General features: G+C 57.9%; 3 protein-coding genes, 1 long non-coding RNA gene and 1 pseudogene across 10 annotated transcripts; 1 reads left to right on the top strand and 4 right to left on the bottom strand.

Moving 5' to 3' along the window:
- Nucleotides 1–2: 2 nt before the first annotated feature.
- Nucleotides 3–5540, bottom strand: HYAL2 (hyaluronidase 2). Of its 5 annotated transcripts, none has more exons than XM_037049638.1 (4): nucleotides 5452–5540; nucleotides 2371–3344; nucleotides 1779–1868; nucleotides 3–1430 (listed from the first exon to the last, which is right to left on the bottom strand). In XM_037049638.1, exons 2-4 carry the CDS (start codon nucleotides 3292–3294, stop codon nucleotides 1020–1022), a joined length of 1425 nt encoding a protein of 474 aa, XP_036905533.1. In that variant the 5' UTR covers nucleotides 3295–3344; nucleotides 5452–5540; the 3' UTR covers nucleotides 3–1019. The 5 variants fall into 5 exon arrangements, with proteins under 5 accessions (XP_036905533.1, XP_036905536.1, XP_036905537.1 ...); XM_037049641.1 differs by lacking the exon at nucleotides 5452–5540 and adding an exon at nucleotides 5226–5402; XM_037049642.1 differs by lacking the exon at nucleotides 5452–5540 and adding an exon at nucleotides 4373–4771.
- On the top strand, nucleotides 5386–7752 carry LOC118989448 (uncharacterized). Its single transcript, XR_005067010.1, has 2 exons — nucleotides 5386–5467; nucleotides 5956–7752. It is a non-coding gene; the product is annotated as an uncharacterized LOC118989448 (long non-coding RNA).
- Nucleotides 7607–11190, bottom strand: TUSC2 (tumor suppressor 2, mitochondrial calcium regulator). The gene is made up of 3 exons (XM_037049649.1): nucleotides 10260–11190; nucleotides 9036–9156; nucleotides 7607–8865 (listed from the first exon to the last, which is right to left on the bottom strand). Exons 1-3 carry the CDS (start codon nucleotides 10403–10405, stop codon nucleotides 8800–8802), a joined length of 333 nt encoding a protein of 110 aa, XP_036905544.1. The 5' UTR covers nucleotides 10406–11190; the 3' UTR covers nucleotides 7607–8799.
- A 203-nt stretch (nucleotides 11191–11393) lies between these two features.
- LOC118989686 (uncharacterized) lies at nucleotides 11394–11496 on the bottom strand (annotated as a pseudogene).
- Nucleotides 11490–20457, bottom strand: RASSF1 (Ras association domain family member 1). 3 transcript variants are annotated; one of them, XM_037049647.1, is made up of 6 exons: nucleotides 20069–20457; nucleotides 18015–18121; nucleotides 13839–13943; nucleotides 13350–13647; nucleotides 13111–13226; nucleotides 11490–12453 (listed from the first exon to the last, which is right to left on the bottom strand). In XM_037049647.1, the coding sequence occupies exons 1-6, from the start codon at nucleotides 20316–20318 to the stop codon at nucleotides 12307–12309; spliced, it is 1023 nt and encodes a 340-aa protein (XP_036905542.1). In that variant the 5' UTR covers nucleotides 20319–20457; the 3' UTR covers nucleotides 11490–12306. The 3 variants fall into 3 exon arrangements, with proteins under 3 accessions (XP_036905542.1, XP_036905540.1, XP_036905541.1); XM_037049645.1 differs by lacking the exons at nucleotides 18015–18121; nucleotides 20069–20457 and adding an exon at nucleotides 17288–17722; XM_037049646.1 differs by lacking the exons at nucleotides 18015–18121; nucleotides 20069–20457 and adding an exon at nucleotides 16649–17259.
- Between the last annotated feature and the right edge of the window lie 10 nt (nucleotides 20458–20467).

The raw sequence follows: 20467 nt of genomic DNA, 5'->3' as shown, positions 1-20467 counted from the left end.
GGGACCAGCCATGTTTTCCTATGGGTAGGACAGGGCCAACCGTGGAGGGTGCCTCTGCTCCCAGACTCTGGGTGCCTCCCTCTTGTGCCACCACGTGTCAACAGTGGGATGGGGACAGAGCCTCAGCATTCGGACCCCAACCCCTGCTGGCCTCCTCCGACCATACCCCATGGAGGACTGTGACCCAGAAGGGGAGAGGTGTGTGTGTGGCTGAAGTCCACTGTCCTTGGGAGCTGGGAGGAGACGCCCTGGCCTGTGGGGATAGCAGGGAGAGGTGGTCTGGCTGTTTGCCCGGCCGGGGAAGATCAAACACCCACTTCCCCTTTTCTCCCTGGGTGGGCAAGGCGAGGCGGCTGGCACTGGCCCAGCTGGGGATACAGGGGCCAGTAGGAGCGGCAGAGTCCCATCGCTCACAGAAAGTTGGGCTCGACTGCATTCCAATCCATATGGAGAACCGAAGCTCCTTGGCACTGGGCTGGCGTGCGTCCCTCCACTGCCAGCGGCTGCTGCTCCAGCAGGCCAGCTGCAGAGAGGGCAGCTCCAGGCCTCTGGGTCCCCGCGAACATGGTTACAGATAAGAAGTCTCTAGCAGAGGGTTTCACAGGGGCAGAGCTGGGCTCAAACCTCATGGAAGACTCTGGAATCACTCTCACACACCCTGGCCCAAGTGCAGACAGTCCAAGCACAGAAGTAGTTGTTTTATATTTAATTTACAAAAGAGACTCCAAAATAATAATAATAATAATAATAATAATAATAAACTATTCTGGGGCAGGAGAGTAGGGTCAGGTACTCCCCGGCCATTCCCCTCTTCCTCTCTGGCACGGAGAGGAGGGGCTTCTCAGGGACTGCCCCTCCCCCTTAGAACAGGGGGGTGAGAGCTGGTTTGGACACCCTACTGGGCATCCCAGGGGCTCTGCCCCATCTGGACTCATTTGCCCACCCCTTGTAGGCTCCTATATGCCCGGCAGAACGCTTGTGGCAGAGGCCAGCTTGCCCGGAAGCCAGGTGAGAGATCCCTACAAAGTCCAGGTGAGGGCTATGGCAGACAGAGGCAGCAAGCCGGCGAGGTGGGCCCCAGGCCAGGCCCCTCCCGCACCTCCGGCTGCCTGCCTACGGTCCCACTGGCACTGCTTGCCGCCCCAGCCCAAGTAGCACTGGCATTGAAAGTGCTTCTGCAGGTGGTCCCGGTCGGCCCAGCTGAGCTCTCCCTCGGGTCGCAGCGGGGGCTCACCAGATGCGTGGCTAGGCACAAGGCGGAAGCTGCTGGCACTGAGGTGCAGGAAGGTGCTAGAGCTGGGGTCTCGGCGCACGCAGCGCCCGTGGCCATGGCATTGGGCCCAGCTGCAATACTGGGCAGCCCAGGACACGTTGACTACGTAGGGGATCAGCAGCCGAGTCAGGTAATCCTTGAGGTACTTGCAGGTCTCCTGGGGGCAGAAGCCAGGAATCAAGGTCAGCTGCCTCAGCCCAGACCCAGGTGGAAACTCTGAATCCACAATGCAGTGACTGCACTTTCTTTAACTGATGCACACATGTGTACGCACACACGTGTCTGAGCCCTCACTGTCCCTGCTTCTACAGTGATGAGGAAGGGGGAAGAGGCTGCAGCCCAGCAGGGCAGGCCGGGGAGGGGACCTTGTCTTCTCTGTCAAGACCAAGGATATCTTGGGTGGGAGACAGACAAGGGGCAGACGGTCTGCTCACCTTGAGGTTGGCAGCCAAAAGCCCCGACACCCTCTTTCTGCAGTCCCAGGAGGCTGGTGGGTCTTACTTACCGTGCTGGTGGTGAACCCTGCATCGCCCCAGAGGATGACACCAGCCGCGCCCAGGGCAGCACTCTCGCCAATGGTGGAGATGAGATCCATCTGTGTGGGTAGGGGCCGGTCATGGGGGGAGTGAGACCACAGGGAAGGACAGACAGGGCAGGCAGGTCCCAGCCTGTTCGGACTTGGTGACCACTCCCTGGCCCAGCCCTCTTTCTCATTCCCGAGAAGAGGCTCCATTTCACTTTCTCTTAAGTGTTTAGGCCACTTCCACGCCCTCTTTGGTCCTCTGTCTCTCAAGCCAAAGGCCCACCGGAGCCCAGGATGTATCCATTGAGACAGACTCCAAAGTCAGAATGCCTGGGCCCACGTCCCTACTCTGCCCTAGATTTGCTGGCAAGCTTTGGGGAAATTTCTCAGCATTTCTGAGCCTTATTTTTCCAATCTGCAAAACGGAACTGATGATACCACCCTGTCACAAGGTTACAGAGGGACATAGGGGAGGGGATGTAGAGCAGCAAGTACAGTATGGGGCAGAAGCCCTCTGATAAGCAGAGCAGCAGCGGCTCTCGAGGAAAAAGGCAGGACCCTGGGAGGCACGTACCTCACTAAGGCCTGTGAGCGTGCGGCTGTAGGTGGGCCGCGTGAAGACGTAGACTGGGAGGGCGTGGCTGGCGTGGTGGGTGCGAGCCACGCGAAGGGCCTCCTGAACACGGAAGCTGACAAAGTTGCGGCCATGGGCAGTGGAAGCGAGTATCTCATCCAGGTATACCGAGGGGAAGAGGGCCGTGCTCTCGGCCCACAGCCAGGCCAGCTGGTCGTTCCGGGAGACCTCCACATCCGGGCAGCGGCCCGTGTAGGTATCCCGGTTCTGCACGTAGTCATGGTTGTAACAGTCGGGGAAGAGGTAGAAGCCCCAGAGGTGCTGAGGCCGAACTGCCTTGACAAAGTGCAGCGTGTCCAACATGAACTTCCGGGCAGCGAACTCAAACTCGTACTGCGCCTGCTTAATGATGTGGTCTGGTGGCCAGTCGGGGTGGCGGCTGGCCACCATCTCGCGTGACGACTTGCGGTACACGTCCTTGTCCTGCCAGTTGCGCACCCACACAGGCCGCCAGTCCTCCCAGTCGATGACTGCCAGCCCTGCGGGTTCCTGTCTACGAATGTAGTGCTCAACGTGGTCCTGCATCATCTTCCGGTGTGCGCAAGAGCTGACGTTCTGTGGCACACCACCGTGCACAGGCTTCCCCGTGGAATCGAAGTGTGGATACAGGCCCAGCCGGTCCCGGTAGAAAATGGTGATGTTCTGGTTCACAAAACCCTCATTAGGTGAGGCCTTCACATCGAAGGCTTTCTCCTCTCGGTCCAGTGGCACCTTGAGGCGTGGCCCGCAGTCTTGTGTGGGCACATCCCACGCTACCACAAAGGGCCGGCCTGTGAAGATGGGTGGTGCTGTGGGCTTGAGCTCCGTGGCCCATGCGGTCAACACCAGGGCCAGTGTGCCGGCTGGGCTCAGGCCTGCCCACATGCTGGGGGCTACGGGAAGACAGTGTCACCTGCCTGGCACCAGCTCAGGAACTGAGAGAAGGGTGGAGAGCGCAAATCAGTCGAGAGAATCTTGGAGGTGCCAACCCTAAACCCATCCACACTCCCAAAGCCTATGTTGATGGGGCACTGTGTCCAGGGCTCTTCAGACTCTGGTACATGGCTGTTATAGGTCTGAGAGACCACAGGCCACCGAGGAGCAGGCAAGACACCCTGGGAACTCACTGCGGGAGCATAGGTCTCTTTCCTGGAGCAGGTGGCCCATAGCTACGAGAGGACCTCTGTTAGGTCTATGATCCCTCCGAGATTTGAACGAATTTAGCTACAAGTGGCTCGCTGCCTAGAGACACACACCTGCCCGCATGCCATCCAGCACACCCACTATTTCAAAGAGCCCAGAACCCGAGGCCCACTGTGTACCCGGCAAAAAACTCTTGGTCCAGAGAAACGACAGCATTTGCGTTAAGGCAGGGCACAGCTCCTGAAGCGGCTAGCAAGCTGAGGGGGCAGCCACGGAGCTAGCTAGTATCTGTGTAACACCCGCCCGGTAGAAGTGGGAGGCTGTCAGGACTTTGTCCCCAGTGCAGACACTCTACCAAGCTTGGTGGAAGCCCCGCGAGGACAAAGGGGCAGCAGACCTCCCACGGCGGCGCCGACAGACCGGCCCTTCCTTCCACAGCCACAGGGAATGCGCGCGACTGCCGCCAGGGGGGTCGGGGTAGAGCTCCCTCCGCCTGGCCTTTGTGCGGGACCCCGCCCCCGCCCCGCACGTGGGGTCTGAGCCCAGCCCAGTGGGGGTGGGGTTCCTGGGCCGCTCCCCTGGGGGTTCGGAACTCAGCCCCCTGGTGGGAGAGAGCCTCCAGGCTTGCACTGCCCGCCCTCACCTCGCGCTGGGTACCGCCGGGACCCGTGCCATAGCCACCGCCATCCCTGGCCCAGCCCAGCCCACTCCGGCCGCTCGCCCGGGCACGGCCCCGGCTCGGCGCCTCTGCTGGCTCCGCCCCCGGGCCCCTGGGCCCTTTAAGAATCCAGCACGGAGGCGTGCCCGGAGCAGGACTTACGGCCGTGGCGGGAAGGTGTGCCCCCATTTTCGCGCCGCCAATGCCGTGTTTCAGGCTTCAGAGTCCCCAGATCCTAGGCCGAGGAACGTGGCCATTCATCTGGGACCGCCAGGCCCCTTCGATCGAGGACTTCTTGTGGAGCCCAGCTGCGAGCGCCAGTCAACCCGGGTTCACTCCCCCCCCGCAGCCTGCAGCCCGTGGTACATTCCTTCCACGGCGAGGCCAGCCCCTTAAAGGGACAGCCAAAGAACTGGGATCCGGGAGGGAATAAAGTAGGTGGTATTCCCCGGCTCAGTCGTGAGGAGGTGCTGTGGGCCCCCGAGGCCTTGGTTAAATGGGGCTCTGCACCTCTGAGTGAAGCCCCCAGCCCTGGGGCTCCCTCGGTGTGGAAAGCGGGACGGTAACCAGTACCGATCTCCAGCCTCCCACCGCAGCAGACCCTTACAGGTCGGGACTCTCCTCCATTCAAGGTCTGAAGGGGAGCCCCGCCCCCTGCTTGACCGGGAACCGGGCAGAGCACCCGCCTTAGCCCTTTCTGGGTTGGTCCGATGCATTGGTTGCCTTGGCAACACGAGCTGTTGGTCTCAGCTTGGCCGGCCGACTGAGGGCCGGTAAGGCCAGCCGGCCTTGAGGGTAGGGCACCCCCACTCCCGCTCCAGGAACAGGGCCAGTCTCTGGGCTCCCGTCCCCTCCTGCTCAGTCTCGGGGTGGGGCTGTGGGATCCCCAAGGCTTCCTTTCAACCCTGAGGAGGCTGCCACTCTTGCAGAAGTTCCTGGTGGGAACCGGGGAGAATGCCGGCCCCGCCACAGGGGCTCTCCCGGGCCTCAGCCCGGAATCCTGAGCCTTCTTTACCCTCTCCGCGAGCCCCACCCCCTGGGAGCGGGATTGCAGCTGAGCTGGGGCGAGACTTCCTTGCCTTTTCCTAGATCCTCTCCCCTTGAGGTGCTGGGCTCAGCAGAGGTCTGGTATCTGCACCGCCAGCCGTTCTCCCGGCCCGCAAGCAATAGGGAAGAGGCAGAGAGCGCTGCTGCGAGCGCCGATATGGGGGGCGCAGACGCATGGTCTGCGCTGGGCTCACCTGCGTCTGTCGGCCCGTAGGTGAGAGACCGCCCTGGTTCTCGGGATGAGCCTCTCCAGCCCACTGGGCAGTCTGCCGGCGACTTGATAAACCCCATCCCCCTCCCACCCGCTCCCGCCTCCCACCCCAGCCCTTTCTCCTCACTTCCTGCTGCCCCTCTGAGGGAGAGGGCCGGGAGTGGCGAGGGGGAGGGAACCGCTCTGACCACGTTTCCCTACGGTTTGCCCTACTGGCTGCCCTCCCCACACTTCCTCTAGTAGGCCCCGACCAGGGAGAACCGTGCCAGGTGACAGGAAGGCTGTGGGACCACACTCAGATGCCAGCCTCCCCCATCCCGGCTGCTTCCGTAACCCTGAATGCTCCTATTGCCGCGTTTCCCTTGGGCGCCTTTCGAGTGGATCTGAGACCCACTCTAAAATCCAGTAACCTGAGAGGGCCCCAGAGGTGGTGGTTTGGGGGGGGTCAGACTACTTGGGGGATGCTCAGTTGACTTCCCACAAGCAGGTGATGAAGACGGGAAGGAGCTGGCAGAAATTCCAGGAGCTGAGTCAACTCTTTTCCACGGGGAGCGGAAGTGTCCCAAGGGAAGGAAGTGTCCCAAGTGTGATGATGGAGTGGTAATGTTGATGTGTGTGCCTGTGGCGGGTGGGAGGTGGGGCAGAGGCTGGGAGGTTTCTGCAGGGGGTCATTCCTGTGTGGATTGCACCTAGACTCTGTAGAGTAGGGGGCTGCTCACAACATGCGTGAGGAAAGGGGTATATATATTCCTGTGGGAAGGGGGGGTCTGTAATGCGCTGACCTTGGGGAGGCTACAGTGGAGTCCCAGCAAGGGGCATGTAAATTTGCACACCCTCAAATCACTCTGAACCTACCCCCCCACCCCTGCCTTTCCCCTACTGGCCCACTTCTCTGACACCCGGGCCTGGTCCCTCACAGAGGCTGAGTAAAATTGGTGTCTGGGGGAGATGGGCACAGATCCTGGAGTCTGCCCCTGAGGACTAAGGAGGCCAAGACATGGCATGGAGGGTGGTGTCCCTGTGCCACTGTGCTGACTCCACAAGGGACACTGGCTTTGGAAGCTTCAAGGGTGGGGGCCCCTGGGGAAACAAAGACCTGGCCAGACTGTCCCAGGGCAGGGATACTTCCTCCGGCAGCCCTCAGGAAGGAAGTGAGCACAGCCCAGTGGGAGGGAATGGGGAAGCACAACCTGACCTCCATTGTTTCCAGCTTTGGGGTCAGCACAGAGAGTTCTCCCACCCTAGGACCGTGGTGACGGGAGATAGATTATCTGGCATGGCAGAAGCCTGTCCCTGGGGCAGTCAGTAGGTGGGGCAGTGGAAGACAGGGCCTTGTGCCTGACATCTCATTGGGAAAATGGGCAGGTGCCCGAAGTGCTGTCAGTCTAGGCTGCACAGCGTGACGCTGCCCGACTTGACAGTCTAACCCTCCAAAAGCATAGCAGACTAACTCCCCTGTGTGCTTGAACTCCCTCCTTCCTTCCTGACTGCAACTTGAGCTAATGGCCAAGGGCTGGGCCTAGCAGTGAACCAGCCTTACAGCAGGCTGCATGTCCACTGGGGGCCAGCTGCAGGTGGGACAACTAGAGGCAAGGAGCTCGGGAAGTACTGGGTGGCTGGGCCTTGTCTGCTGGAAGAGAGGCCCCAAGCCCCCTCCCCTGGTGGCATCCACAGGCAGCCCTGGGAGGAGGTAGGTGGATTTGGGATGTAAAGCCTGGCAGGAGACCAAGGGCGTGATGCCACCTGAGGTTGGGCCTTGGAGGTCCATAGGGTTCAGGCTGTGGCCTCATGTAGGGTTAGCTGGCACTGCTGGGACAGGACAGCTGCGCCAGACCCATCTGAGGTCACGTTCTCACTTCAAGCTAGGCAGATGGGGCCCATCCCTAATGAAGCATCCCAGGGTCCACAGCTATTGAAAACAATATAGACAGATTGGTCTGCCATCCAGAGGAGCCCTGTGGTGAGGTATGTGTGAATACACCTCCACCTGCTGGTCATAGCTGGGATGGCCGCAGGCTGGACTCCGGCTTACCCTTGGGCCTTGCTAGAGTTGGAGGGGGGAGCAAGGGGGCACCTACTGAACCCAGGTGGTGGTCTAGATGCTGGGTGTCACAGTCCAAGAGGATGTCACTCTCATATGCAGGGTCTACAAATAATTTTATTGAAACTGAACAAATAACAGCCTTCCTAAATTGGAGGCCACCCTCCCCACACCATTTCCCAGTCTTGAAGCACAGAGCTTGCACAGTAAGGAATTAAACAATGAAAAAAAAGTCATTTCTGCGGAGAAATCAGACTCTGCCTCAACAACATTACACACTAGACTATTTACAAACTTTCACATTTTAAGTAATCCTTTTATGGTTCTCCCCTTTGTCCCTACCCAGGGGCTCCAGTACTTTCTCCTGACTGATCCTGAAGGTAGGGACATACTGCAGGGGAAGGGGTAGTGGGCTCAGACCAATTGGTACCTGCCCTAGGGTGCCGTCCCTCACCACGGGGTGGCGGATGGTGTCCTCAATCTGTATGTGGGGGGGGGGGCAGGAGATGGCTGGTGCAGAAGGAAGATTAGATGGAGCAGCTGGATAGGCACAGGCATCTGTGGCCCTTCCCGATCCCATCTGTGCCCTCTCTCGGGGGAGGAAGGAAGCATGACTTCACAGGACGACAACTCATTGCAGTGGGATCTGCCCAGTCAGGGGCAGAGGGAGATGCCTCCCATACCAGTGCCTCCTCCTATCAACAGCCAGCAGACTGTCCCTCCATCAATCTCGGGGTGGGAACACAGGGGCAGGTAGGTAGGAAGAATCAGGCTTGCGTTGCCCCCAGCCTCTGTCCAACAGAGGAGGAATCGAGGTAGCAAACGGCCAAAAAAGCTCCAATGAAGGGGGAAAGGAAGTGAGGGAAAGGAAGTTCCCACTTGTGTACGGCTCCCACAGCCCAGGGGCTGGAAGAAGGCAGACCTTGTAAAGTGCTGTAGCCCCTAACAGGGTTGGGCCCTGGGCAAACTTGGAAGAAAGCAGGCCCAGCAAGAGCACAGGAGCCAGGCGTTCCAGATCAGCATATGCCCTGCCAAATGCCTTGTCGGGACTGCTGGGGAAGGTGGGCTGGTGACTCTGTCATTAGCCCTCACCAGCCACCAGCCACCTCTTGTCCGCAAACCAGCACCCAACCAACATTGCAGAACAGCCCTGGTCACAGCTGAAGACTGCAGGCCTATGGAGTTTATTCAGGATTGTGGCTTCAGCCTAGGTGCCTCAATGGAAGCCACACCCTGAGCCTGAGGGTGTCTTGCTGAGGCAGGAGGCGCTTAGGCCTGCAACCCCAAGGCTCAGACCTCATAGAGGATCACAGGGAAATCCACGTGGATACGGGGAGGATCCAGCTTCACGATGCCCTGCCATGAAAACAGAGGCTAGTGAGGGTCATCTCGGTGCCCCTACTCCAGGAAGCCTTCCTGTTTTTCCCAGCTCCTCCCCCAAGCACCAACACAATGACAGCAGACTCCACCTGGGTCTGCCTCAATACACGCAACACAGGCTCTATGACCACTGCCCAGCCTCTCACCTGAGGAATCAGGTTCTTATGCACCCGCCTCAGCTTGGCCCGCTTCTGCCCATTCTTGGTGATGATTGTCTCCTCATAGAATTCATGAGCCAGATCTCCATCCTCGTCATAGAACATGGAGCTGTGAAGAAGAAGGGGAACAGGCTGGGCTGGAGCCTCAGCCTCCTCATGGTCAATGCCACAGACCACCAGGAAGCGCGCCCATCCCCAAAAGGAGGGAGGAAGGGAAGTATGCCTGCAAAGTCTCTTGCTTAGGGTCTGCAGCCTACTAGAAGGAAACAAGAAGTGGAGTTGCGTCAGACCCAAGAAGAGAGGCTTTACTGGAGCACACTGTCCAGGCAGCCAGGGCTGTTCTCCTCACTGGTTTGTTTCACGAGAATAACCACTCCAGCATCAGTCCCTTGCTTTTATCCAGGAATTCCAGAATGGGCAGGATGGTGGTATTAGTACATTAGTCTCCAGGAGACACTACCAGCCCAGGTCCAAAGTCTGAGCCAGCAGATGCCTGAGCTGGGAAGGAGTCTAAAGGGAGAAAAGCTTCATCCTTCCCACTCACTCCAGGTGGTTGGTGCAGCCAAACCTCCACTGTTGGGTCTCCTTAAGTATCTACAGCCAAATCTCTAGCATCACGTGAGTGTCAGTCCCCAGGGGACCATCAGGGCCAGGTCAATCTAATGCTCCTGTCTGGATCTCTGGGGAGCGGGAGGAGGTTTGCACTCCAGATCGGGAGACCATATCTGGGTGAGGTTCTTTTTCTGTAGGTTCCACCCCCCAACGTTAAGATCCAGTCCTGCTTTCCCAACCCCTACCCTCAGAAGTCCAACCTCACCACTGTTGGAAACGGTAACTAACAGCCGAAACAAAGAGTCATTCTCCCGTCATAAGAATCGGGGGAGAGGTAGGATAGGAGCCCTCAACTGGTAAGCTGGGCGTTAACAGATAAAGGGAAGAGGCCCTCAAGTCTCGGACAGGCCTATCTTAGCTCTAGCGTGCATAAAGGGGCCTCCAGGTCAACCTACAGGCCCAATTTTCTTCTAGGCAGGACTTAAAGAGCAGCCAGGCCTTCAGGAACCCACTGGCCGGCTTTCGCATCCCTTGTTCCAAAGGGGGCCTGAACTAGGGGGCTCATCCTAGCTCGGGGCAGGAGATACAGCCCTGGGAACTACGCATGACGCGGGCACCTGCCGCCTTCCTGTGCTGCCCGGGGCGGAATCGCGCCCTTACCCGCGGCGCGTGAATACGAAGGGGGGCACGACTCGGCCTCGCGGACGCACCAAAGCTTGCTCGGCAGCTGCCGCCTCCGGGCCGCCGCCCCCCGTTCCCGAGGAGAAGGGCCATAGGCCCCGAGCTTTGGAGCCGCTGGCACCCATGTCAGGGCCGCCGGCGCATGGCGCACCCCGCGGCCGCTTTGCTTTCACAGGGCCATCAGCGTAGCCATGCACTGCCTCGGCCTTGGATCCAAGGTACAGCCGCTGCCGTCTTCCGCAGGCTCCGCTGTCTCCACGGAAACCTCATTTCCGTTTCCGCACGTTCTTCACGCTGTTTTCTGATTGGCTGCTTTTATCGTCCGTCCCAGAGAGGACCAATAGGCACTCTCATACGTTAGGCATCCTAGCATGCACCGCTAGACGTCAGGTCCGGGCAAGCCACACTCTCCAGCTGGGGCAGCGTCCACCCAGGAAAGCGATGGCTGGCTAGTCCTGCGGACTTCTTTGGCGCGTGTGGTGTGTCTGACGTGCCGCCCCCCAGGTCAGGTACAGTGGGCTTGCCCAATAACCAGGGTTCCCCTATACCAGCTCTCCGGGGCTTAGCCCCAGGCCTGGCCTCACGGTGCCTGTCTAGCCTCATTCTATTCTCACACCGATTTTGTGATCACCATTGTTGCACCTGTAGAAGAAACTAAACTGGGAAATTGAGGAGTTGGCCAGTTGTCATATAGCCACATTCAGGTCTGAAGAATTCAAATTTACTTGTCTTTCCAAACCTGCCATAAGGTGTGCTTCGGTGAAGACAAGAATTGACGACTACTTTCCGGGCCGTGAGTGTGAGTCTGGCTCACAGCAGTCGCTCAGTAAATATTTGGTGAGGCGCCTCTCACAACTTGCGGGGTGTGTGGTTTCCCTCAGCTCTAGCTGCAGCTAATATTCTTGCCCCCACAAAGATCTGAGCCCCAGGATGCTAAGCAATGACTTACATATCTGTACCTTAAATTCTTCAGGAATTGGTTCCATGGTGACTTTGAAAGGGTGCTTTGTGAGTCTGTTCATCACCCTTGGCAGCCACTGGCATAAAGGGCAACCAGGGCTGAGAGCCCATAATAGAGCATCCAAATGCAGATTCTTAAATCTTTTTTTTAACACTGTCTAAGTCTGAATAATGGCTTATTCCATGGAGGAGAGAGCGCCGGAATAGGTTAGACTCTGTTGCTATAGCAAACTCAAATTGTGTCAGACAGCAGATTCTTAAATCTTTATTCAGCCAAATTTTCTTAGGCCCCAGGCCCTGATGATGACCATCACCCCCACCCCTTTCCCTACAGGAGGCATTCAGCTGAGGCCACAAAATAGTATACATTCACACACATCATTAAAATACCTGAAGTAAAGACCCTGGCTTTGACCGGCAAACGAGGCATGGACCTGGGCCAGTGCCCACACTCACACAGACCCCGGGCCCAGGGACTTCCTTCTCGGAGGCACTGAGGCACTGTTGCTGCACCGTGAGCCCTGAGCCGTGAGCACACCCTGACTCCAGGATGTGTGCAGAACCAGTGGGCACTGTGGGGGAAACCTAGACACTTCCTTGATGCCTGACTCATCTTGAACACCCACTCTTGGCTCTGATAGGGCTTGTCCTGAGACCCCACTCAAGACCCAAAACATACAACCTTTCCCCATAGATGAGGGTCCTCACCCCTGCAAACATGACCCTATTCCATTTGCTGGGTCTCCAAGATTCTCGTATCTGAGACACGAATTAAGGAGATTTCTGTCTGCTCTACCCCTGCTGTAAGACTGGAGCCGCTTCCCAGGGCGCCCCTGGCCCACTATGACTTAGTGCGTGAATGGCAGAGGGGCAGAGGGGCAGAGCCATGTTCTGCTACAGCCTGGTGGACACAGGGGCCAGCTCCTTTCCGGTTCTCTGGGTTCACTCCGCCAGCAAGATGAGGGCCTCCATGCACACTCATTCCTCAGGCCACACGGGCCCTGTCACACTCACACAGCCCGCCCTTGGTGCTGCCTACTCTCCTTCCACCCAGGGGTACAAGAGGTCACCCCAGGGGGCAGGCATGCAGGGCCTCCTGGATCTTCTGGCGGCAGTAGGAGTACTTCTGCATGATCTGGCGGAGATGTTCCTCTTCCTCCCGCTGCAGGATGCGCAGGAAGTTGTGTAGTTCAGGCAAGCTGAAGGCATCCCACTGCAGGGAGAAGGGTGACCAAGGCTGCAATGGGCATGGCCAAGCCAGCAAGCCCTCCCCCAAGAAGACCGGAACATCGCAGTCACACAGCTGGGTTAGGAATTTCTAATATTAGGTTCTTGCCCAAATGGTCTGTGCTAGGATTCCCACCAAGTCCATGCAGAAGACAGGGCCCACAAAGTAGGGCAGTCACCTCATAGACGGGCAGCCAGACCAGATGTTCCCAGTTACCCATGGTCATGACACACTCTGAGTCTAATCTCACTCCATGGATCTAGTACCTTGGAGCCAGAAAGCTTCTAGGTAAAAAACCCCAGCGCCTGAAGGAGAGCCTCCAGGATGTCCTGAGTCTGTCTGGGCAGCTTTGACCTGGTCTAGGATCACCAACTTGTCAGATGGACACCTGCATCTCCTGAGGACTTTCCACAATGGAAAGAGCTGGGCACCAAGACAGGTCTCCTGGCTTCTTAATACAGGCCCTAGACCTTGGTACAACTGGCTAGGAGTCCTTCATTTCAGCCACAAGGCTCCCACACTCCTGGAAGGGCTTTGCAGGGCTTGTCCTTCACCCCTACCCCCCTCCATGTCTTACTGTGGCTGCAGCCTATCAGGCCTACCCTGTGACAACCAAGAAAGGAAGGGGGGCTGTGTACTCACGTTCACCTCCCCAGAATCATTCTCCTTCAGGACAAAGCTTAGGGCCTTCTCACTGGGCCCTGCAAGAAGCCGCAGCCGCAGGGGCTGCTCGTCATCCGACAGCTTCCGGAGGTACACTGAGGATCGGGGAGGGGGAAGGGAGGGTTTGATTAGAGGCAGGCCCAGTCCCCTTGGCCCCTGCATGCACAGGTACGTGCATCTACGCCCTCACCCAAGGTTGGATGAGGTGGAGAGCCCACCTTGGCCATGGCGCTCAGCCCGCTCAAAGAGTGCAAACTTGCGGGGGTCATCCACCACCAAGAACTTGCGCAGCAGGGCCTCAATGACTTCTCGTGCCCGCGTGCGTGACAACACATGCAGGTGCTTGACAGCATCCTTGGGTAGGTAGAAGGAGGTGCGGCGCTTCACGGCTGTGCTCCGCCCTAGGCCCCGCCGGGCATCCTGCAAGGTGGGGGGCTTCTTGCTGGAGGGTACTGAGACAGGGCGCACCAGCTTCAACTGAACCTTGATGAAGCCTGTGTAGGAGCCGTCCTTATTCTGGAGGACAGAACCGAACCATGACTAGGTTCCAGTGAGAAGGAACAGATTTGGGTGCTGCCATTCCCCATGGGACTAGGCTGGGTGTGAATAAACCACTGCTTGGGCCCACCCACTGTGACCCCTTGGGCGTCAGGCACACAGCTGGATTCCTGGCTTCCTCTACCTCCCTTCCCAGGCTGTCGGCTCACCAGGCTCATGAAGAGGTTGCTGTTGATCTGGCCATTGTACTCCTTGATCTTCTGCTCAATCTGAGCCTGAGAAAGGTCAGGTGTCTCCCACTCCACAGGCTCATCCTGAAAGACAGGCCAGCACAGACTCTTAAGCAACCCATCCTACCGCCACACGTGGCTCAAGCAGAATGGTGAGCCCTGGATGGGCCGCTCTGAAAAACGGCCCCTGGGTGGACTTTGGAAACTGACAGAGCTCGAGCCTGAGGAGAGGCGCCCATCACTGCACCTGGTTCTCTATGCTATGGATGGAGACAGCAAAGGCAGAATCATTGGGCTACTCTCTGCCCCCTGATGGGGTACAAGTCCGGGCAAGGCCCTAAAGGTACCTTAAAACCAAGGCAACTGCAGGTACAAGGTCTGGGGCCAGAAAAAGAGGGAAGGATCTGAGGAAGGGCTCTTGTGTACAGCACAACTACCTCTCAACTGCTCAGCCTGGTCCCAGCACTTTAGTTAGATGGGGTGGCGTGTGTCCTGGAGAAGGCAGCCCGCTTGGCCACTCTGCCCTGGCAAATGGCCATGACCCACGGTAGGGTGAAAAGTGTGATGACTGCTGCGCACCCGGAGCCCAGCCACCAGCGGGCAGGAGGGGAAGGGCAGCCTCTCCAACATGAATGCCCCTTGGTAAGAGGCCTTGGGGCCAGCCCGACTTGTCCCAGACATTGTGAGGAACCAGGGACATCCCATTTGCTCTTGACCCGGGCTGCACAGGTAGCCTCCTGAACGAGCTTGCCCCATGAGCACCAAGCAGGCAGGTTTGTGCCCCTCCTCCCTGCTGTGTGGGTGTTCAGTGCAAAAATTGTAGTTCTGCCGTGCAGCCCCTCCCCCACTTCCCCTGGAATTGGATTCTGTCAGAAAGGTGGAGTAACGACCAGACCGGGGCATTCAGGGCACTGAAGAACGTTCTTCTACCCAACTGCCTCAATCCCATTGCGTCAGCCTTACTTCCTTTCCTGTTGAGGTCAAATAGGCCTGGTTGGAATGGGAGGGTCACAGACAAAGCTGACATCACAGCTGACTAATGCCTTGTCCGGAGTCCCAAGGGAGTTGTCGCCAGAAGGTCTCTGATAGAATAACCTTGTGCCCAGGACAGCCAAGCTTCTCTCTGACTGCTGCTTTGGAGGCCCCTAAGTTTAAATCATCTGATGGGGACAAATCAGGGAGACAGATGAGAACATAGGGTGGAGCCCACAGCAGTATGCTCTTCACTGAGAACCCGCTGCCATTCAGCAGCCAGCAAGCCCATGGTGCTGAGGATTAAGATTGCGACTCCAATATTGGGGGAGGGTTGGGAAATGAAGCTTTTTTTTGCTTCCACAAGTTTCTAAAGGGCTCCTGGGTGGAGAAGAGCACAGAGCAGTGAAAACTAAACTAGCACTAATGTTGTTGGGGACGGTGGGAAACCCATCAGACTAGTAAGAACAAATGCTGTGGGCTCTGGAAAATGGGGGTAACAGACAGCTGGAGGCCAGGAATAAAGAGAGGGTGTGTTCAGGCCCAAGGAGAGGCTGGGGACAGGAAGCAGTGCCCCAGGGAGGAGTGCCAGGGCGAGAGGGGTGCCAGGGACAGGAGGAAAGCTTGGCAGGCCCTAGTGCCAGGGCAGGAAGGGAGAGAGTTCTGTTCACAGTCCGGGTAGGCACAGGAATGGCAGTAACTTATTTCCCTTACTTGTGATGGCTCTGAGCTCCAGCCTGGGAGTGAGAAAACTTGCTCTTTCTTCTTCCCTTCCCAGGTTGTTCAGGGCCCCCCTGACTGGGAGGCAGTGACCTCAGTTCCAGCCCCTTTCCTTCTCCTGGTGAAGCTCCTTCGGCTTATTTACTCATGAAACAAGGGACATGGACTGGAGGCACTGGACTGTCCTACCAGGATTTCAGAGGAGGAAGTTTCTTTTTACAGTTCCAAAGTGGAGGAGGATTCCAACCACCATCCCAGAGGGATGCACAGCAGAACCATAGAATTCCCATCCCTGCACCATAGCAACCAACTCTCCACTCTCCCACTGTCCATAGTGACTGATGGTTTTACTTTACATAAAACTTGGGACTCCCTAGCCTCCTTTTAATTGGTTAGTGTCTTGTGGTTTTCTCATCTTTCCACAATGGAAAATGGCTCAGGCCTGAGGAACAGAGAAAATTTCAGGGATCCACACTCAAATCTTGCCTACAAGCTCTGGGCCGAGCTTTTGAAGTACAAAATTTTCATCTAAACAAATATCCAGCCCTGACCAGTATGGCTCAGTTGGTTGGGCGACATCCTGCAAAACGAAACGTCACTGGTTTGATTCCCAGTCAGGGCACATGCCTGGGTTGCAGGTTCAGTTCCTGGTCAGGAACCTGATCAGGCACCTGATCAATGTCTCTCTCTCCCATTGATATTTCTCTCCCTCTCCTTCCTCTCTTCCTCCCCTCTCTCTAAAAAAAAATAAGCAAAATCTTAAAAAAAAAAAACTACAGCTCCCTTCTCTTGGCTCATGTAAGGAATTCTGCTACACTGCTGCCAGGTGCAGAGCCTTACAGTCCCTGTGTCTTTTCTGATGCTCTGACTACGGTGCTCCCTGGGTTGTGCCAGTTCCAGAACAGTCAGTCATCTGAGCCTGGCAGCCACACTCATGGCACACAGCACAGAGGTCTCTGAGCAAGGGGACACCTAGGAGATGCCAAGAGGCACAGCAGCTCCTGGATAAGTAACCCCTCTCTCTCGACCCCTCCTCAGGTATTTTACAATCTAGCCTTCCCCCACCTCTTGTGGATAAAGTGCTCCTGGATGCTTACAGTCCAAGAGGAGGCTTCCTTTCCATCCATTTCTAAACCCCTTATCTCCAGATCCGCTCCAATGTCAGTGTATGTGCTCCCAAAGCTGGCACTCCGGATTCACTCCAGAGTGGGGATCAGAATCTTCCACATTCCAGCAGCTGGTGACAGGCCAGGACGTGCAAGAGGTGGAGACTCAGCTGGCTCCATCCAGGGGTGCGTATGGAAGGGTGCAGACCATGCCCTGCCTCTTTCCTAAAAACACTTCTCAATTCCCGGCGAGGACTCCTCCCTCTCCATTTCCTCCTCCCGGCTTCTTCCCAGAGCGGGAGGGAGCCCCCGAAGGCGGAAATTGAGGTCCTAGTCCAGACTGCGTAGTCGGCTTTAGTCATAGATGGCTAATGCCCGTCCCTGGTCTACCTCAAGCCACGTAGCTGCTTCCCCTGGTTCAACCGGTCTGTGACAGAGAGTAAGGCCTGGGCACCCAGGACCAACACGCTGAGCTGACACAGGGGCTGGCCCCCGACAGGTCCGGTACCCACGCTGACGGGAGCGCGGGGCTGCCCGCAAACTTTCCTAGTGCGTAACCTTACCGGGGAGGGGCGGAGTACCAGTGACCGCCCCCGGCCCTCCGCCCCGCCCGCAATCTCAGGTCCCCACCTGATCCCGGCGCGGCCGGCGCACCAGCGAGGTACGAGCAGTAAAGTACTGCTCGAGCTCCGAGTCCGAGTCCTCCTGGCTGCAGTAGCCACTGCTTGTCGTGCTGCTCCAGGTCATCTCGAAAGAAGGCGTCCCCACGGGCGCCTCGCCCATCGCCAAGCCCACCAGCCAGCTAGCTAGCCAGCTAGCTCACCGAGCCCTGGACGCCCGAAGCCGCCAACCACCGCCCGAAGTGCGAGCGCGCGCCCGTGTGCGCGTGCGCCGGGACCAATGTCCGCGCGGCAAACGTTAACACTGAAACCTGGCCAGCAGGGTCTATCTTGTCCTCGTCTCATTGGTGGAGAAACTTTGAGGGGCGGGGCCACACGCCCCGAGTCGTGGGGAATGATCTCACCGCCCTGGCAGCTCAGCTCAGCTCCGCCCCCAGGTCCCAGGTCCTTTAGGGAACAAGTGGGAGCACGCGCGCCTGTGCGCATGTGCACCAGCGTGGCCGTAGGACCGGATGCGGAAAGGTGCGGAAATTGCGCGGGCACCGAGCCTGGGCGATTTGGGCAATCCGCTTGGAGGCAGCAGCACTCACGGAACCCCTTCGAGCCTGCGCGCGGTTAGCCCCCTGCCGCGGGGAAATCCGCTGTTAGAACGCTCATGTCGAGTGGTGGGCCACCCCCAGGTTATGCCCGAGATGGGGCCGCTCCTCGCCTGTAGGGCCCCCTTGTCCCAAACTCACCACGTTTGTGTCCCGCTCCAGTGCCGGTTCCCAGCCCAAATCCCGAGGTCCACAGCAGTCCAGGCAGACGAGCGCACGGCAGCGGTAGTGGCAGGTGAACTTGCAATCTGCAGAGAGGCCTGCCCGTGAGGCATATTGCTCCGGCTGCCTTCGAGAAGTGTGCCAGGGATGGAAGAGGTGTCCCAGGGATGGAAGAGAAGCCCCAGGGTGAAGGACGTTGACCGCTGGGCTCTGCCTAACTGCCCTTGAGGCCATGTTCCCGCCCACTGCTACACAGATTCTAGTGTTAGACACCCCCCCCCGCCCCGCCCCCGCTCCTCCCCGGGTCTGGAAACCGGCAGGAAGGCCTCAGGCGGTTAAGGATCCAGGCCGGCTCCACAGTTGGAGCTCCAGCGCCTGGGGCAGAATTTACCTCTTCCACATTGTCAGCCCTGTCCTCTGCCCTTGAAGGGAAAAGCAGTGCTTTAACCCGTGCCCCGCTTGAGCTGTTATCTGTCTGTACTCCTTTCGGACCAAAACGATCATCTCTGATCTACACGCACGCATTCCTGGCCTTCACTCTCCCCACCCGTTGCAGTCAGGCCTGCCCCTCCCTCCAGGAAACTGCCCTGGTCAGGGTCCTCAGCAACCCGAACGCCGCCGAATCCCGCGGTCCTTTCTCCATCCTCACCTCCTCAGCAACATTTGATGCTGCTCCCGTCGGTTCTGAGGGGCTCCCACAACCTCGGTTTCCTCCTGCTTCCCCACAGCTCCTGCTGAGCTCCTTTCCTTCTGTCTCAACTCCCACATCTAATGGCAGAGTGTCCCGGGGGTGCAGTCTCCTGCTCTGGGTGCTCACCCCACTCCAGCTCCAAGGCTTCCACCACTGACTTCTACCCTCAGACCAAACCCTATGTGTCGGTATGTTCACTCGGGTGTCTAACAGACATTCCAACCCAACATGGCCGAAATTTAACTCCCTTTTCTTCCACCACACCATACCCTCGCCGGAGTTCCTCATCTCAGCGAAGATTGCTACTATTCTCCCAGCTGTATGAGGCAAGAAGCCCCAGCTCATCTTCCATTTCTTCCCTGTTTCCGCCTCTGATACACATGGAAATTGTCCTGGTTTGTGGTTTGGTTTTTTTAATTTCCATGGCCACTTTATTTCTCTGGAACACTGCAACGTCCCAGCCCTAGTTCATACTTTGTATTCTGTCACATCTGTGTCTCCTCCCAGCTGAATGCAGGACAGAATCCTGTGCCGAATGAGCAGGTCTCCATGCACACACAGGCAGGCAGGCCTAGAACGCCTTCCTTCAGTTCGTAAATGGTCTAGAGCAGTGGTTTGCAGCCCAGGCTGCGTATTCGAAAGATGCTTTTAAAAATCGCGAGTACACTCCCAGTGAGTGATTCAGCGGGTCCGAAGGAGGGTCCAAGCAGAGGGGTTTGGATGGCTATAAGAGCATCCCAAGTGATTGCAGCTGGCATGGAGAGCAACCTCTGCTCTACCAGCTTGCTGCTGGTACCAGAGAGGGCAGAAGGGCCTTGGGTGTGTGGCTGTGTTTTATGCTGTAGCGCCTAGCTGACTTGGTCTGTGATAGGTATTTGCTATATGAAGAAAACAAAATTCCTGCTTGCAGGGGGCCCACCCAAGGTACTAACGTTTTCCAGGCCTCCTCCCATAGGTGGGTAAGTCCCCTCAAGGGATTCTGGGAGGGGACATGGTTAGTGAATCTTTGGGAAGGGGCAGGCCTGAAAATTCGGACTTAAGAGACTGGTAGGCACAAAGCCTTTCTCAAAAAGGACCAAGGTACTTTAAAGATTTGCAACTTGAAACCAGCACCTTGGAATTCACAGGTAACTGCCTCGGCCCAGCTGTGCCCCAAACACAGGTGCACTGTGGCAAGGACATAAAACGTGCCCTTGCTCCCTTCCCTGATGGGGTCAGGGTAACGGACCTGGTCCTCAGGGACGTCCCAGCCTACCCTCTCCGTCGCAACTTGTCTGTCAGCGACAGTGCCGCCCTTTGACCACCCGTTTAGCTCTCAACAGTGCGTGGGGCTGCTACTCACGCGCGCACTGCAGGCCCTTGCGCACGACGCCCCAGATGAAGTCGCCACAGAGGTCGCACCACGTGTGTGTGGTGGGCCCCGCAGGCTGGAAGCGGTGGCCGCGGCCCAGGACTGGCTGCCTTGCTGGGTTGCGTGCTGTGCCCGGTGCGATGCGCAGCGCGTTGGCGCGCTCCAGACGGGTGCGACCCGGGCCGGCGCGCCTTGCGGGGGCCAGTTCCCGCAGCTCAATGAGCTCAGGCTCAGTGGACATGGCCCGGTTGGTTGGCTCGGGCTCGGCCAGTTCTGGGAACGAGCAATCGCGGGGCGGGCAGGACCTCGGGGCGGGTCTCGATGCAGCACCGCCCCAGAGATCGCGGCAGAGCAGTGGGAGAGAGCCGTGCAATGGAAACCTGGGCGCTA

The sequence above is a fragment of the Sturnira hondurensis genome, unplaced genomic scaffold (genome assembly GCF_014824575.4).
Source record: "Sturnira hondurensis isolate 20B ecotype Veracruz unplaced genomic scaffold, ASM1482457v3 Scaffold0006496, whole genome shotgun sequence".
Lineage (NCBI taxonomy): Eukaryota > Metazoa > Chordata > Mammalia > Chiroptera > Phyllostomidae > Sturnira > Sturnira hondurensis.
The sequence above is the reverse complement of the archived record's forward strand: the minus strand, read 5'-3'. Positions and strand labels throughout refer to the sequence as shown.

Bases quoted from the DNA above. Each gene is read 5' to 3' on its own strand.
- HYAL2 (XM_037049638.1), bottom strand. From the start codon at position 3,294: ATGTGGGCAGGCCTGAGCCCAGCCGGCACACTGGCCCTGGTGTTGACC. The intron at 1,869-2,370 runs GTACGTGCCTCC...CTACCCACACAG, and splicing joins CGCTCACAGGCCTTAGTGAG to ATGGATCTCATCTCCACCAT. The intron at 1,431-1,778 runs GTAAGTAAGACC...TTCTGCCCCCAG, and splicing joins CAGGGTTCACCACCAGCACG to GAGACCTGCAAGTACCTCAA.
- TUSC2 (XM_037049649.1), bottom strand. From the start codon at position 10,405: ATGGGTGCCAGCGGCTCCAAAGCTCGGGGCCTATGGCCCTTCTCCTCG. The intron at 9,157-10,259 runs GTAAGGGCGCGA...TCTTCTTCACAG, and splicing joins TTCGTATTCACGCGCCGCGG to CTCCATGTTCTATGACGAGG. The intron at 8,866-9,035 runs GTGAGAGGCTGG...TTTTCATGGCAG, and splicing joins ATAAGAACCTGATTCCTCAG to GGCATCGTGAAGCTGGATCC.
- RASSF1 (XM_037049647.1), bottom strand. From the start codon at position 20,318: ATGTCCACTGAGCCTGAGCTCATTGAGCTGCGGGAACTGGCCCCCGCA. The intron at 18,122-20,068 runs GTGAGTAGCAGC...GCCTCTCTGCAG, and splicing joins CAAGGGCCTGCAGTGCGCGC to ATTGCAAGTTCACCTGCCAC. The intron at 13,227-13,349 runs GTGGGCTCTCCA...CCCGATCCTCAG, and splicing joins GGCTGAGCGCCATGGCCAAG to TGTACCTCCGGAAGCTGTCG.